This window comes from Lagenorhynchus albirostris, chromosome 14, assembly GCF_949774975.1.
Source record: "Lagenorhynchus albirostris chromosome 14, mLagAlb1.1, whole genome shotgun sequence".
NCBI classification, from domain to species: Eukaryota; Metazoa; Chordata; class Mammalia; order Artiodactyla; family Delphinidae; genus Lagenorhynchus; species Lagenorhynchus albirostris.
Window position 1 is genome coordinate 66,578,975 of NC_083108.1, and position 17,082 is coordinate 66,596,056.

At 44.0% G+C, this 17,082-nt stretch overlaps 2 protein-coding genes across 2 annotated transcripts in view; one reads left to right on the forward strand and one right to left on the reverse strand.

Annotated features, from left to right (window-relative positions):
• Positions 1-17,082, reverse strand: part of ZNRF3 (zinc and ring finger 3) — a 148,602-nt gene that overhangs the window by 96,251 nt on the left and 35,269 nt on the right. The window lies entirely within an intron of this gene.
• LOC132504097 (origin recognition complex subunit 4-like) lies at positions 3,330-4,628 on the forward strand. Its single transcript, XM_060121125.1, is given in 3 exon segments — positions 3,330-3,594; positions 3,597-3,660; positions 3,662-4,628. Coding segments are annotated over 3 exon segments (1,296 nt in total).

Genomic DNA, 17,082 nt, shown 5'->3' on the forward strand with positions numbered 1-17,082 from the left:
CCAGGGCGGAAGAATGGTTGGGAGAGATGAAAAAACTCTTCCAAGATGATCCTGTTTAAGCTCGACCATCTTGGCAAGGAGAGCGTGCACCTCCCCTCCTAAAGCACCTGGTTCTGCAACTGATGTTCAACGTGTTTCCATTTAACTGCAGGGGACACAAGAATGAAAGGCAGAGATCCTGCCCTTCAAAGAGACTGCAGTTACACAGAGGAGAGAAGGCACGAAAAGAATAAAATGCACGTGGGAGTGAGGGGTAAGTGCCAAGAGCGAGGCCCATCAAGAGAGGGCAAGATGGGGGCATGAGGCGTCCCGGGAGGCCTTCAGGATTTGGTCTCGAGAGATAACAGACTGTGAGATTTGGCTCCTTACTTATTTCTGTCTAGAACTTTCCAAGGATTTTTTTTTTTTTCCCTTAATTTAGGCCGTGCCGCATACCATGCATGATCCTAGTTCCCCAACCAGGGATCAACCCCGTGCCCCCTGCAGTGGAAGCGCTGAGTCCCAACCACTGCACCGCCAGGGAAGTCCTCCAAGTTTCCACTCAGCAATTGATGTGGCACAGATTACACATTTATATTTATTAAGCCCACTAAATATATAAAATACTTAATATATATTTGTGTATTTATTAAGCATAACAATAGCTAGCTCTTACTATGTATCTATTTAATCTTACAACCATAAGAAGTTTTTTTTTGGTTTTTTTTTTTTTTTTGCTGTACGCGGGCCTCTCACTGTTGTGGCCTTTCCCGTTGCGGAGCACAGTCTCCGGACGCGCAGGCTTAGCGGCCATGGCTCACGGGCCCAGCCGCTCTGTAGCATGTGGGATCTTCCCGGACCGGGGCACGAACCTGTATTCCCTGCATCGGCAGGCGGACTCTCAACCACTGCGCCACCAGGGAAGCCCATAAGAAGTATTTTTTAAGATACTCATAACAAAAACTCAGAGAGGCTAAGTGCCTTACCTAGGGTCACTCAGCTGAAAAGTAACACTAGACTTCGAACTCAGGTCAGATTGCCAAGTCTGATGCTGCATTTCCCTCTGCACCTCGGCAATGCAACAGTTCCAAGCACACATCCCCTCCTCCAGTGGATTTTTTTTTAAGATGTCAAAAACCCCACCAGTAATTTTAAACCTCCGGTGTAATTCTTAGCCTATAATTATTTGTTTACATGCATGTCCTCCCAACTAGCCCAAGTTCCTTAACGACATCCTTCACCTTCATATTCTAGCACTGGGTGTGGCACACAGGAAAGCTGAACAAACACACCATGGTCACACTAAACTGAGTGGCTCACGACACTCAAAACGCCAGAGAGCCTGCTTCAGCTAGAAAGTCGTCAAAGGGTTTTGCTCGCTTAACCTCCCTGACCCTGTTTCCTCATCTGTTAATAAGGACAATAATGATACCTGTTTCATAAGGTTGTTTTGATAAGTGTGTTAGATAATGCATGCTAAAGGCTTGGCAGTGCCTGGAACATGCTAAGTACTCCACAGAGGCGGGCAAATAATGTCTAACCTCCAATGCAAGATAAAAGGGAGGTATGCCCTACCTCACCTTTCATCCACTAGACTTAAATTCTGGAAACTGATATTAAGTTTTAAAAGGGTTCCAAGCAATGTGTGCTATCCATTGAAACACAATGGGACAGATCTAGATATACTGATAAAGAAAAACTTTCAAGACACATTAAATGAAAAAAAAAAAAGTGTGTGTGTGTCTGATTACATAGGTATATAAGTGCACAGAAAAATACTCTGAAATATCTAGGTAATGAAATGGGAGGAGTAAAGAGGTCTTTTCCTTCTGTCACTATTCAGTTCTGATATTTGAATCTTATTATAAAAAAAATTAAAAGTAATATTTTCATTAAAAGCAAAAATAGTGTGGAGTTAACAGTAATGTACCACTGTTGGTTCCTTAGTTGTGACAAATGTACCACAATAATGTAAGACATTAACAATAAGAGAAACTGGGTGAACGGTATATGGGAACTCTCTATCTTGGCAACTTATCTTAAGTCTAAAATGATTCTAAAATTTAAAGTTTGTTTTGGACTTCCCTGGCGGTCCAGTGGTTAAGATTCCGTGTGTCCACTGCAGGGGGTGCAGCTTCAGTCCCTGGTGGGGGAAGTTCCACATGCTGCAAAGTAAAAGCAATAATATGTATAGCACAGAACCATCTTTGCTTTTAAAACGGTCCATATACATAAATATATATTCACTACATTTCAAATGTTAACAATGGTTCTGAGTGGTAAGATTGAAGATGGTGCTCATTTCCTTGTACCTTCTAGATCAGTGGTTCTCAAAGGGTGGTTGCCAGATCAGCCGTAGCAGTGATATCTGGAAACTTGTTAGAAATGCAAATTTATCAGGCCCCACCCCAGGGCCACTGAATCAGACTCTCTTGAGGTGGGGGCCAGATGATTTTGATGCACATAAAAGTTTGAGAACCCTGTTCCAGATCACAGAAACTGGTTTTATAAAAAGTGTCACTTTTATAGTCAAAACAACAGAAAAATGAAACTTGAAAAGGGGGTCAGTATGTTGATGAATGAATAGCATTTTAAGCCCAGATGCAGGCCCTGACACAGCACGTGCACCAGGATGCAAGCACAGGCCAGTCCCAACTCAGACTGACCTGCTCTGTCCCTTCCCTTGTCTCCCCACCATCCCAGGCCAGCTTCCATGGGAGCCCCTGGGATACCTACAGAGACAAGTTTCAGACAAACAAATCTGGCATGGGGGGAGGGTTTCTTTTTTAAAAAATTTTTTATTGTAAGAGGAAAGTTTGCTGGCAACAGCTCATCATCTTCAAATTTATGGCCTCCAGTCTCAGTTGTATATTAACAGCACCAGCCAGGGCATGACAACTAACAGTTTAAGAGGTAGAGACTCATCTTCATAATTAAAAAAAAAAAAAATTCCTAAAACATGAATGTAGTAGCAGCTCAAATGAACAAGGTGTGAGCCTATCAGCCCTGCCTTTGGAATGGCCCCGGATGTCCTCTGCCATCCTACTCCGAGGCCCCGGGAGTATTTATAATGCCCGGCTGGCTTCCTCCCCTCCAGGTACATCCCGAGACTCCTTCCACCTCGCGCAGAAGACCCTTGGAGTCTGTACTTCAGCTCTGCTTTCAGAGGTCCTCAAGGGGCTGCTCTGCCTGCTGGCTCAGCTCCATGAGAGCCATGGTAAAGGGAGTATGGGTGTATCGCTGGCAGCGGCAGCAGGTGAGGCAGAGCAGAGTATGCGGCGAGAGGAGCCTATGAAGGGATTCCTGCGGTCCCCAGAATCCTGCTCTGCCCTGGATTTCAATTTGTTGAAATGAGCAGTCGTAAATCAAAGAGTAACAACTTAATACAAGCAGAATACCTTTCGCGGGTACAAAGAATTTTACGTGAAAGATTTTGTCATCAGAGTCCACATAGTAACCTATTTGGAGTACAAGTACAATATAAACACTTAATTGAGCTGCTGAAAAGAACTGCTATCCATGGAGAAAGTAACTCTGCTCTCATTATTGGACCCCGAGGATCAGGAAAGACTATGTTAATAAACCATGCTTTGAAAGAACTAATAGAAGTAGAAGAGGGAGTGAAAATGTATTACAAGTTCACTTAAATGGACTGCTGCAGATCGATGATAAAATTGCCCTAAAGGCAGTTAAATCTGGAAACTGTAGTTGGAGATAAAGTTTTTGGAAGCTTTGCTGAAAACCTTTCATTTCTTCTGGAAGCTTTAAAAAAAGGTGACTGGACTAGTAGTTGCCCAGCGATCTTCATGTTAGATGAATTTGATCTTTTTGCTCATCATAAAAACCAAACGCTCCTCTATAATCTTTTTGACATTTCTCAGTTTGCACAGACTCCAGTAGCAGTTATTGGTCTTACACGTAGATTGCATATTTTGGAACTCTTAGAAAAAAGAGTGAAGTCACGATTTTTCCACTGGCAGATACACTTAATGAATTCATTTGGTTTTCCACAGTATCTTAAAATATTTAGAGAACAATTATCTCTATCTGCAGTATTTCCAGACAAGATTTTCGCTGAGAAGTGGAATGAGAAGGTTCAGAGTCTCTCAGAAGATAGAAGTGTGCAAGAAGTGCTGCAGAAGCATTTCAATGTCAGCAAAAACCTGCGGTCATTACACATGCTACTGAGGCTTGCTTTAAATCGCGTAACAACATCACAACCATTTATGACTGCAGCAGATCTGATGGGGGCAAACCAGCTGTGTAGCGTGGACTCTAAAGCAAATATTGTACGTGGTCTGTCGGTCTTGGAAATCTGTCTTATCATAGCAATGAAACATTTAAATGACATCTATGAAGAGGAGCCCTTTAATTTTAAAATGGTTTATAATGAGTTTCAGAAGTTTGTTCAAAGGAGGGCCCATTCTGTTTATAATTTTGAGAAACCTGTTGTCATGAAGGCTTTTGAACACTTACAACAATTAGAATTAATAAGGCCCCTGGAAAGAACATCAGTAAATGCACAGAGGGAGTACCGGCTGATGAAACTACTTCTGGATAACACACAAATTATGAATGCTTTGCAGAAATACCCTAACTGTCCTACATATGTTAGGCAGTGGGCAACATCCTCCTTAAACTGGTTATAAATATAACCATGGCTTCAGTTATGGAGTTTCAGGCATACTTCTCTAAAGAACTAAAAGCTATTGTCCTTTAACAAGATATGTTACTATGTTTTCCTATATTTATAAAGATGTATTTTTGTATTTATGGAGACTGTTACATATGCAGTATCATGGCTGTGCCTTGCCTTTGAATCACAAGCAGTTACATGATTTATAATTCCAGTGACTTAGATTATTTTGTAAGTAGCTGTTCAAAAAAATAAGTATGACTCTTTTAGGGATTGAACCACATGCTTATTTAACATTTGTGAAGTATTTATGTGGTACATTTGAAGAGTTCATTTCAACCCAGCAGCCAGATGTTTTAACAATCCTTAAAACAGTAAAGAAACAATGGTAAGAGTTGAGGTGTAATGAGTAATCTTTTGGTCCATTGGGAGGTGCTGCAGTTTTTCTGTATTCATGGAAATTTGGGTTTCTGTCCCAGACCAAGGTCTTCTAGTTCAGGAGACTGATCAGTTTGGCTAGAAGATGGTTCACATGGAAGAAAAAAGCCAAAAGTTTGAACATTTTCTTCCAGACTTCTTAAAATATGGTACTCATACCATCTACAGAAGAATCTTTTGTAGGAGGTTTTTAAATACAGATTTTTGGGCCTCTTCTAGGGACTAGCATTTGTCTTTCTAACAGGCACTTTACGAAATTCCTGTAAAACCACTCCCACAAATAATGGAAAGTGTGTGACAGTGTTAACTAAATCTATTTGTAACAAAAAGTAGACCCCTATGAGGAATGTGGAAATGTCAAAGCATTACCTTATAAATTCAGGAATCCATGAACTAATACTGGTATATGTTTGCTTGTTTATTTATTTATTTTTATTTTGGCAGCAATGGATCTTCAATGCGAGGCGAGCAGGCAGGTTCAGTAGTTGCTGCGTGAGGGCTTAGTTGCCCGGAGGCGTATGGAATCTTAGTTACCCGACCAGGGACTGAACCCGCGTCCCCTGCACTGGAAGGCGGATTCTTAACCACTGGACCACCAGGGAAGTCCCTGGTATATGTTTAAAGTGAAATTTAATAAGCATTCATTAAGTGTTGTGACTTCATTTATTCAAGAATATTTGATTGCCTATTCCTTTCATGGAAGGTTTACAGAAGAGAGAGTCCCTATCCTTGTGCAGTTTGTAATCCTTTTAACTGTCGAAGACCCAATGATATTTAGTTACTGTTGTTTACAGGTGAGAAAACTAACACAGTAGTGGCCCTGTCCAGAGGATTGACAGACCCTGGAATTCAACTCATTTCGCTGACACCAAAGCTCAGTAACGTGTTCCTTACCATGTATTTTTAAAAGTGTACTCTAAGAAATTATTTACTTGGTTTTGAAGAAGTATTGCGTTTAGAATGGAATATGAGATTTCTGTGCATAAAAATAGCTCTTCAGTAGTTGCAACCTATTCTTTGCATACTTAGGCATTCTAAGTTTTCAGATCACTGTCAATTACTTTTCAGCAGTGTCTCATGAAAGCTAAGGCTTGCATCCTGGTTCTATGCAATAGTCTATAGATTTTTAGGGGACAGTTTGCCAAAATACTTACCATGGTAGATTCACTATTACTAGAAGCAAGGATTTTGCACTTGAGCTAAAATTATCCCTTTAAAAATTTTTCTGAACTGTTTTAGGGAAGTACCCTCTGCTTTAAAGGCACTGACCACAAAAGTACCTAAAGAACTGGCTTGAAGACTGCAAATTTTTATCAGCTTAAGATTCCACTAAAAGATTAAGAGCACTCATCTGCCTCCCTGTCTCCATAAGAGCTACAGAAAATCCATCAACATCAGTGAAAGAGCTATAAAACAAACTAGAAAAAATAGGTTAGCAAAAGTCATACAAATGAAGCACGTGCCTACATTTCAAAGACATTTTTTCAGAGAAGGAATGTTGATATTCCCCTTTCCATATTCCCTAATACAGAGAAGCTAAAATATACTTTAAATTTTTAAAACTAACTTCATCTCTTAAATTGTTTAAACCATCATCAATAAAATAAAAACCAAATCTGAAAAAGCCCTAGTAAAAAACTTTTGAGAATAATGTAAACAAATATGGCTTAAAGATATTTTCATTTACTGGAGGAGGAATGTAGCCTGTTAACAGCACAATCAAAAGATTGAAAAACAGGTGAGGAGGAATGTTAGAGGCATTGCTGCAGTTTTCACGCATGTGATCCCTCCAAGTGCCCTACCAGAAACAGGATCTTACTAAGAAAAAAAAACAAAAAGTCTTTCCAATTTTGTGGACATGCATGTGAATGGCTCTGAGGAATTAAGAGCTGTTGGTTCAAATTTACCACATCATAATGCTATATATGATGATTATATACAATTAACTTCCTGAAGAATCTGTTTTGCAGAGCAGCGCTGTGGAAACAGTTTTGGTCTTTCTGCAGAGATTCCTTGCAGATTCCACTGTGGTTTGCATTTTCATTTGGTTTTAGAAGACAACGCAGGTTCTTTCAAACCACCATAACCCAAGTGTTGCCCTTTCCTTCACCTTTACCCTAAAAAAACTGAGAATCCATTGGTGTGAACTATGACACTAAATGTGACTAGGTGGGGCTCTTCCACCCCCATTTTCTTTGCAAGTCATGGGATAAACGAAAGAATTTGCAACACTAAAAATGTAAATGAAACTAGCTTCCTTGGTGATCACCCTAAGTGAAAATAACAGAATTCTTCCGTTCAATTGTTAAACTAGTTATAGCTGGGAAGTGTAGTTTATATCTTGATGTCTATTTCCTAAGCCACTTTTAAAAAATCTCTGTTTGAAAAAGACAAGATAACTAATGCCATTTAGCCTCTTTTAAAATTGACAGGACCAACATATGTACTTTTGTGGGAATACAATCTGCTTACACACAAAGGAGGGAAATGCCACAATTGACAAACCTCCCTTTCACCTACCCCCATTCTTGCAAATCTCAAGCTGTAAGCCTCACTATAAATTATAAAGCTACTGTTTCCCTCTTTAAGAACATATAACTGAAGAAAAACTTCATATGCGAATCATACAGCTTTTTTTTTAACTTGGGAATAGAATGGGGATAGAACACATTTTATTTGTACAATACTTAATCACTTACCCAAGGTGGGGTTTTATGGGACTTTTTTTCTTTTTTTAACTTTCTGTTAAATACTTGCAGAAAAAAGAGCAAGTAAAATTTGACAGTAGCACAACCTGTGCCCAAAACACTAACACGAAATACAGAGTAAAGCCAAAATAATTGTTTACCAATATTTTGAGAGGTAACAAATATGATATAGGTTGAGACTGCATAAAAAATGTACTGCTGGCTGAATATCTGAGGTAAATGATGTTCAATCAAGATGCTACTTGTGGCTTCCCTGGTGGTGCAGTGGTTAGGAATCCGCCTGCCAATGCAGGGGACACAGGTTCAAGCCCTGGTCCGGGAAGATCCCACATGCCGCGGAGCAACTAAGCCCGTGTGCCACAACTACTGAGCCTGTGCTCTAGAGCCCACGAGACACAACTACTGAGCCCACGTGCCACAACCCATGAAGCCCACACGCCTAGAGCCCGTGCTCCGCAACAAGAGAAGCCACCACAATGAGAAGGCTGCGCACCACAATGAAGAGTAGCCCCAGCTCGCCACAACTAAAGAAAGCCCACTCACAGCAACGAAGAACCAGTGCAGCCAAAAATAAAATAAATTTATGAAAAAAAAAGATGCTATTTGTATCATTTTGCCCATAAATCAGTAAATAATTTTATGCACATTATACCAAATGTTCCTAAAAAGTAATATTTTTAAAAGGTGAAAAAGAGAAACTGGAAAGCCATGGTAAAGAAAAGCACAGAGGGGCTTCCCTGGTGGTGCAGTGGTTAAGAATCTGCCTGCTGATGCAGGGGACGCGGGTTTGTGCCCCGGTCTGGGAAGATCCCACATGCCGTGGAGCGGCTGGGCCTGTGAGCCATGGCCGCTGAGCCTGTGCGTCCAGAGCCTGTGCTCCGCAACGGGAGAGGCCACAACAGTGAGAGGCCCGTGTACCACACACACACACAAAAAAATCCGCCTGCCAATGCACGGGACACGGGTTCGAGCCCTGGTCCAGGAAGATCCCACATGCTGCAGAGCAACTAAGCCCGCGAGCCACAACTACTGAAGCCCATGCGCCTAGAGCCCATGCTCTGCAACAAGAGAAGCCACCGTAATAAGAAGCCCACACACTGCAATGAAGAGCAGCCCCCACCTGCCACAACTAGAGAAAGCCCGCGCGCAGCAACAAAGACCCAATGCAGCCAAAGATAAATAATAAATTAATTAATTTTAAAAAAATTACTACCTCCTAGAGCCAAAGGGGAGGAGGAATGGGAGACGAGCAAGACCACAGCCATCAGAAGTGAGCCATCCACGACCCAGCAGCCACTCAGGGCACTTCACAGGCCCAGGAACCGAGGGCCACACACCCAGGCACTGAGCCTGCTGCTCTGCCAGGGCCCCGGGAACCCAAGAGAGGTGCCGAGGCACTGGGACCTGAAAGATGTCGGGCCTGCTGCTGACGGACTCCAGGGCTCGGGGACAGCACGTCCTCAAGGCAGGAAACTGCACAGGTGTGGTGTGCGGAGGGGGCATGACAGCCACACAACCCAGGTTGCACAAGTAGAGATGGGAGGTCGACCAAGCTAGAAAGGCCACCTAGGGTCCGAGTCTGGGACATGGCTGGGTCAGGTCAGGACTTTCAGCCAGAGGATAAGGAGAGTGACACTGGAGAGTCGACAGGAGACTGTCCTCCCCATTAGGGACCTACAGCTGAAAGACCTTCACATGAGTCTGGGAGCAGCAGGCCAGCCAGTGAGTGGAAACCAGCAATAAAGGTGCCGGGTGAATCAAAACAGCTCTTGGGAGAGCCTGACAGATGCAGAGAAACCTATGCCAGAGAAGCGAGGGTCTGGCTTCCTAAATCACCTCGACTGGGCCTTTGGTCTGCACCCCTGGAGTCTCCCGCGCCGAGGAGGGGACCAGGAAAGGCCTGGTGGGGTTCAGTGCACGGTGGGGAAAGACAAAAGTACAAGCACTGCTTCTTCTAATAAAAAGATCATCTACTCACCTGCCGAGACTCCTGGGGTTGGTGAGGTGGCTGGGGATCCAGGTGGGGAGCCTCTTTGGAGGCCCTCAGGGAATACTCTGTTGCTGGTGGAAGGGACCCCATATCCAGATTAGGAAAATGGATTCTCTCATAAACCACTGTGATGGAATTGTAGAAAATCATTTTCTGCAGCCACTGGAGGACAGAACCCAACAAACCTTGGAGGAGGAGGTGGGCTGACCTGGGGCAGCTGGCCAGATGTGTGGGGTGTCAGGGGATCAACAGTGGACAGGCCAGCCTCCGAGGTGCAAAGACAGCAGCCTTGCCCTCAGGGAGCAGAGCCTGGTGAATGCATGCCAAGCAAAGAGCCCAGAATAAAGACAGATGAACCGAGGGCACCAGCAGGGCACGCGAAACCCAAGCCACAGAGAAGCAATGCCGAGGTCGGGGCCGAGTGACCAGAAACCTGAAAACAACGGGGCTTTATCACCTGTGACACCAAGGTGGGCTGCCTCTGAAGGGCTCCCACAGAGATGCCTCTCGGGACAAAGGACGGGTACAGGGACAGGGTCTGTGTGCTTGTATCTGAGATCAAAGGAATTGAGATATTTATTCAGAAATTCCATTCTGGAAGTGCCCTATTAGGAGAACAACACCAGAAGAATCAAGAATTGTTGACAGCCATACCCAGAAACTGGGGCAACATCTGAAGCGTACAGAAGAGACATGAAACCCAGGGGCGTAAGGTAAGCACCGCTGCCCCACGAATGCCTGCGAGTGTGTCCTGTTTCACGCGACCCGCACTGCACACCCCGCTGAGGCTTGGTTATGGTGCTCCGGTGCCCCTGCTCCATTCGGAGAAGCCCTGGGTCAGCAAGTCTAGGAACAGGGTACACAGATAACTGCCAAAAAGAAAAACCAGGCACCCAGCTGGTCATGGCAGCATCTACAGGAGGAAGAGTAGGGTGGGAAGGCTTCTCCTTTCTTAATCTATATACTTTTTCACTGATTAGACTTTAATGCTTGCTTGAATTATACGAGTTTTGCCTTAAAACAATTTTTTAAAACAAAATTTAAGGCCAAAAATACAGGAGCACTGAGTGATGGTGATCAATGAATGGCCTTTGATGTCAACTCTCAATGCACCTCATCAGCTCTTTTTCCAGAGGGTATTTGAGAGTAAATAAGAGGCAGAGAGAAATGGCCACTCCAAAGCACTCTATACAGAAACAGGCTAAAATTTTATGGGGCCCTCTAGGCTGAGAAGCTATTAGAAGCCACAGCTCCAAAGCAGCTAGGTGGCAGAGAAAGCACTCCAGAGGGGCTATTCAGGAGCCTCCAACATCGTCCCATTTGTGAGTTTGAAAGTACTTTTGTTCTTCTCCGGGTTTAAGTTTCTGGGTCACCCCAGCCTTTTGTTAATAACCAAATGAACACATCTGCAATAGAGCAGTACCCCCGTTATGTGTCCCCCCAAATATTAGTGGCCTCAGAGCATTAATACCTCAGAGAGCACTCGACTGTGTCTCATTGTACCTCGCCATCACTCTTGTCTCCACGAAGCAATTTTAATGAGTATCCCTAATAGGAAAAGAGGTACCATTCATTTTTATACAATAAAATAATTACTACAGTGCTCTCCCCCGGATCCAGATAACTCGTGTGTGTGTGTGTGTGTGTGTGTGTGTGTGTATTGGGGGGGCAGGGGGTGCTGACAGGAGGTTACAAAATGTTAAGAAGGCAAACTCTATGTACCCGCAAAGCCAGTTGTTTCTCTGGATATAATCAAGAATCTTCCTTTGTTGAGGCCTAATGTCTATTCTCATCCTGTTCTAGCATCTCCTTGGAGGAAAAACAAAGCTCGACTGCTAGAAAATGTTCCAAATAATTGTTGATAACAGATAACGGCAGAGGAAGCCCTCTGGTTAATGTTTAAACACGGCAAGGGTAACACTAACTCCTTAACAGTTATGATGCCCACCAGAAGACTCCAACGTTTGCTTCACGGGCCCATGGCTCATCAGGTACACTGATGGCTTCAATCAAGTTCAGGAATGTTCCTTAAAAAAAGAAAATCAGAATAACACCTAAAACTTTTAACTACCATACTGCTCAGACTTGAACTGATTCATTTTTGAACACTTATAATGTACAATCTCCCAGTTTTTATAAGTAGATTCCAATAATTTCTAGAGACATTAAGGAGAAGAAAGGGAAGATCATGGTAGAATCAGGGTATAATTGAGAAGAATGCATTTGTTTGTGAGTTTAGATGATATTTTAAAAACCACAAGCTATTAAAATACAGCTTTGCCATGAGAAGAAGGTCTATATTCTAAAATGTCAGATGATGTACTTTGGAAGATTTGGCCGTTATTATAGGTGGAACACACACACACACACACACACACACACACACAACACTTCATTCTAATAAACCTTGGCAATCTTTGTTTCCATATAATTAGAAGTTTTGCTTTCTGTCTTTCAGGCAGAGGGAGGGAGAGGCAAGGGACATGGGGACGAGGGGCGAGAAGGAACAGCACATCTGAGAGAGGATGCAACTGAAGATTCACTACTGCTGGTAAAGAGAAGGCGGACACTGAGTAAACCTCCTCCAGGCAGGTTCTTAAGGAGAGCCAACCACAGCCAGAGACACCCAAGACAAGGACTGACGTAAATAGGGATCAGCCCTGCACCAGCTTTCAGGGCTCTAGTTGCAGAAACCACTTTCTCTGCTCAGTCTTGCCTCTCAGCTCAAGTCACTGCCGGGCAGAGCGGCCCGGGGACAGACCACGAGTACATGCACACAATGACCCCATGTTGCTGTGTGGCTCCTGCACTCTCACGCTGCCTGAGCTTCTGTACATGGCAACAGGGGCCTGGCCATCTACAAACAGACGTTTTGCATTCACTCCAAAGGTAGCACAAGCCAGGAAAAGCCAGGTCCCCTCCACTCACCCGGATCACTGATCAAAGATCAAAGAGGCAAGTGGTTACATTCTTACTCAACAATGTTAAGTTTTTTTGTGTGTGTGTGTTTTTTTTTTTTTAAATCAAACCAGGAGAGACCTTTGAGATGTAGGCCTCGTTTTACAGGTAAGGAAACCAAGCTCAGGAGAGGGCCAGGCCCCTCCCCAGCTAAGATAAGCATCAGCTCCTCCACACCCTACTGCCCCAGGCAGACCTCCCTGTTCTAGGCTCTTACCCTTGATTTCAAATAGGTGCTCAGGGATGACTGTGTGCGTGGCTCAACTCGTCCTCTCCTCTCCGAGCTTGAGCAGGGTAAGGTCATCACCTGAGCCTCAGCTATAGGTACCGCACACACCCCTGTCCCTTCCACAGCCTCTGTTCCAAGTTGGCCCCGTGCCTGGCTGACAACCTACACTTGTCACTGAGTTCGAGTCTCCCAGGCTCTCCACACCGATGCATCACCAAGCTCGGCATGTCCCCATCACGCCTTCTCTGACCACGGGAGCCTCACCTGTATTTTGCCATGTGACCAAAGCTTAGCTGTTTCTTGATCACACATGTACTACACATACAGCCCCGGGGAACTGGACAGGAAGAGTCCCTCTGTTTCCAGAATGACTGTACTGGGACATAGGTTCCCCAGTGCGATGTTGGATCCATGTCTTTTCCATTGCAGCGTTCCTAGTGCCTGACCTAGTGCCTGGCAAGGATGGATGGGCTCCCTAACCAATAGTAGCCTCCTGGATTGATTCCCCTTTTGTCACTTCCCATGTCAAAAGACTAGTGCTAGCTTCAGGGCAGAATTTGTGCTGTATTAATAACAATTTGCATCAATAATTCCAGGGTTTCCCTAATGCTAACTGCGACACAATTTCGCTATTCTTCAAGCTACAAACATACTTACAAAGTAATGTCTTCACTTACTGAGAAGATTCTAGCTTCCCTTGATGGGAGAAGGAGGAAGGTTACAAAAAAAAGTAACTGGATGGGTTCAGTTTCCCTAACTGGTGACACTCCACAACAAACGGTCCTTCAAGGTCTGAACATCAGTGTGAGATTTATCTAACCATTCATTCAACAGCACAAGACTCTGCTGACATATCCAACGTTGGTCAGCCTGATGATGAAAGAATGAAAGTGGCATCCTGGCAAAAATAAATAAATTTTACTGTCCAGAAGACCCTAGAATGTTGCACTGCAATGATGACTTCTTCTCCTCCGGGGTGGTGCAGTCTCCACAAGTCACTTACTTTGCATGCGCATCAAAGCGCGGGTACAGGACCTGTGATGAGAACCCTGCCAGCCTCCGACACCCCAGCCGAGCCCCTGTCCTCCCACCTCCTGCCCCCTCATTCCCGCCTGCTCTCTGGGTTCATCACTGAGAAGCCAGTAATCTCCACTCAAGCAAGACCTGCAACAAAGACTCAGTCATGCCATGTGGCTTTGCCATCAGCATGGTAGGAGCCCAGAGTGATTTCCTCTGGGATGGGTATGAACATGCACTGAGCAAAGTCGCTTGTTTCCTACTCTGGTCCAAAGCTCTCAGTGTGAGGGTTCAAGTGTCCTCTGGTCAGAGAGCAAGAAGCAGCCAAACACATCCTCAGAAGAGCAATCCATTCTCAGACTCAGCAAAAGCTAACTCATCAATAACACCCCAGGGGCCCACAGCACATTTGCAAAGGCACATCCTGCGTGTCCGTTAGGTGACCTGCGTGGAACCTGCAGGATAACCTGCTTGGTAGTTAAGCATAACTGTCACTCCCACCTGACACATGAGCAACGAGAAGCTTGGGGCCTCTAAGGCAGATCTTTCCCCCAGATCTTCCAACTCCTGAGGAGGCCCACACTTAGAAAGGGCACCGCCTTTGTCTGGAGCCTCTCCGCTACTTCAGAATAGAGCAGGGGCTATTGACAGACCAGCCCAATATGCCGTGAGCCAGCACCTGCTCCCACTGCAGATGCCTGGCCAGGAAACCATCACCAGGACCACCACACGCCACTGCTCCCACCAGCCAGGCTGTACGTGTTTGTAAATCTGTTTATGCTAACTCTATCTGATATAAATTTATAACAAAACTAAATCTTAAATGATGCAAAAAGGTGAGCTTTACCCTAGGAAGACTAAGTCAAATAATTTGGAAAGAAAGATTAAACGAAGACAAATAACTAAAAATGGCTGAGAACTAAATGCAACTTTTTTTTTTTTTTTTTGCGGTACGCGGGCCTCTCACTGTTGTGACCTCTCCCACTGCGGAGCACAGGCTCTGGACGCGCAGGCCCAGCGGCCATGGCTCACAGGCTCAGCCGCTCCGTGGCATGTGGGATCCTCCCAGACCGGGGCACGAACCCATGTCCCCTGCATCGGCAGGCGGACTCTCAACCACTGCGCCACCAGGGAAGCCCCTAAGTGCAACTTTTGAAGACTAGACAAAAAGGGGGAAAACAGCAAATTTCTAGAAGGCTCCTGATAGTCTGCAAGTACTTGTAAGTTTTTCCTTCACTTTGAAAAAAAAGCCCAGAACTGTGAATTTTAAGTGCTAAATCAAGAGGAGGACTAAAGTAAGACTCTAAGGAATACAGATCAGTGGTCCCATTCACAAAAGCCTGGGTTTGACTGTCTGCTCACAGACTTTAATTAAAATATGATTTTAAACTTTTTAAATCATTCCCAGCTTCAACTGAACTGACCTTTTTCAATCATCCAACTATCCACAGGTCCCAATAATATCAGGTAACAAACTCCAGCTAAAGTGTGAAAATCACAAAAGGCACACACTCTGTTGTCATCTGCCAAGTGATTTCAATCCCTTCTAGATGCCAGTGACATCTAGAAATTTCTGGGTTCTCAGACAGGGATAGGGCTTAACATAGTTTAATTCTCACTGTAATAGGAAATGTCTCTCCACAGAAATTCATCAGTAGCATAATTAACCCCAACTCAATAATTAACCCTAAAGAGTTTCTAGAACAATGGTTCTTAACTACAGGCAGTTTTGTGCTGTGCCCCCGCCCCCCAACACACACACACATATCTGGAGACGTTTCTAGCTGTCATAACTGACAGGGAAGCTTGTTACTGGCATCTAGTGGGTAGGGGCCTGGGATGCTGCTCGACATCCTCTGATGCGTGGGACAGTGCCCCCACCACAAAGAATGATCCAGCTTGAAGTGCCAAGAGTAGAGAAGCCACCCTGGAAAAAGGAGATCTAAGACCTACAGACACTGTTACATCATCAGAAAAAAACAGCCTTCTGAACAAACCAAAGGAAGAGCTGATTTCTTCCCTCTTGATTCAAACAGTACTCAAAGGCCACCGGCCTCTTGGCATTCTTAGTAAAACTCCCAATCTCTCAGCAAGAATTTTCAAAGACCACAATTTTTGGTTATGTGGTGAAACTGCGCAAGAGTCTTGGTCAGTTTTCTTTTTTCTTTTACATTCCACAATACCTCCAATTATCTCATGGATGAGGATAAAAATGAACCAAAAAATTTGTCCAGAGCTTCGTTTTTAAATATAAGAAGATGGAAGAGTGAAATTGGTTTGGTTTATTGTGATAGTAGGACTGTGTTAGAAGCTTTTCCTTTTATTTTGCTTTCCCATTAGCATTACAGTATCTGTGCATCAACACAATATAACTACTTAAAAGTTGAATACTATGAGAGAAGCCTGAATGCATCCTGGATTTTTTAAGGCCAGCTATTTCGGACATGTCTGAGACACTTAGAGAAATCTAACATGTCAATTTCACAGGCGTGATGATGACACAGTGGTTAGGAGCATATCCTTAATCTTAGCTGGATGTATGCTGGAGTATTAAGGGGTAAAAGGTCATGGTATTGGCATCTTTCAAATGGTCTAGCCAAAACAGAAAAAAATACACACACACACACACACACACACACACACAGCATATGTTAGAGTATAAACTGAGCCACTGTTAACATTTTGCCACACTCAACTATTCATTTAACTTTTCTAAATGCTTAAAAACTTCAAAATAAAAGAGCTAGGCAAAAATTAAACACAGACCAAGACGGCGGTTAGGGAGACAATCAAATCACAAGTACCGCTGGATCATGAATCTAGACCAAACAAAAAAAAGGTCTCCAAACAGAATCAAACTGGAGATGGTGGTCTTCGCTTCATTATTAAAAGGCTGCATAGCTGCCTTCTACCGCTACAGCAAAATAAAATAGGTATAACCCTGGAGTAAAAAAAAGGCACACCCAGCAGATTCACAACACAACCCATGTCACACACCTCTTGGCACCCTGGAGGCACCATGGAGACCATGGCAAAGTCAGGTCGTTCTTCTGAACACACACACACACACCCCTAAAACTGAAACCTCTCTGAACCCAACCCCTTAAGCAAGGAAACCACAGGCTGG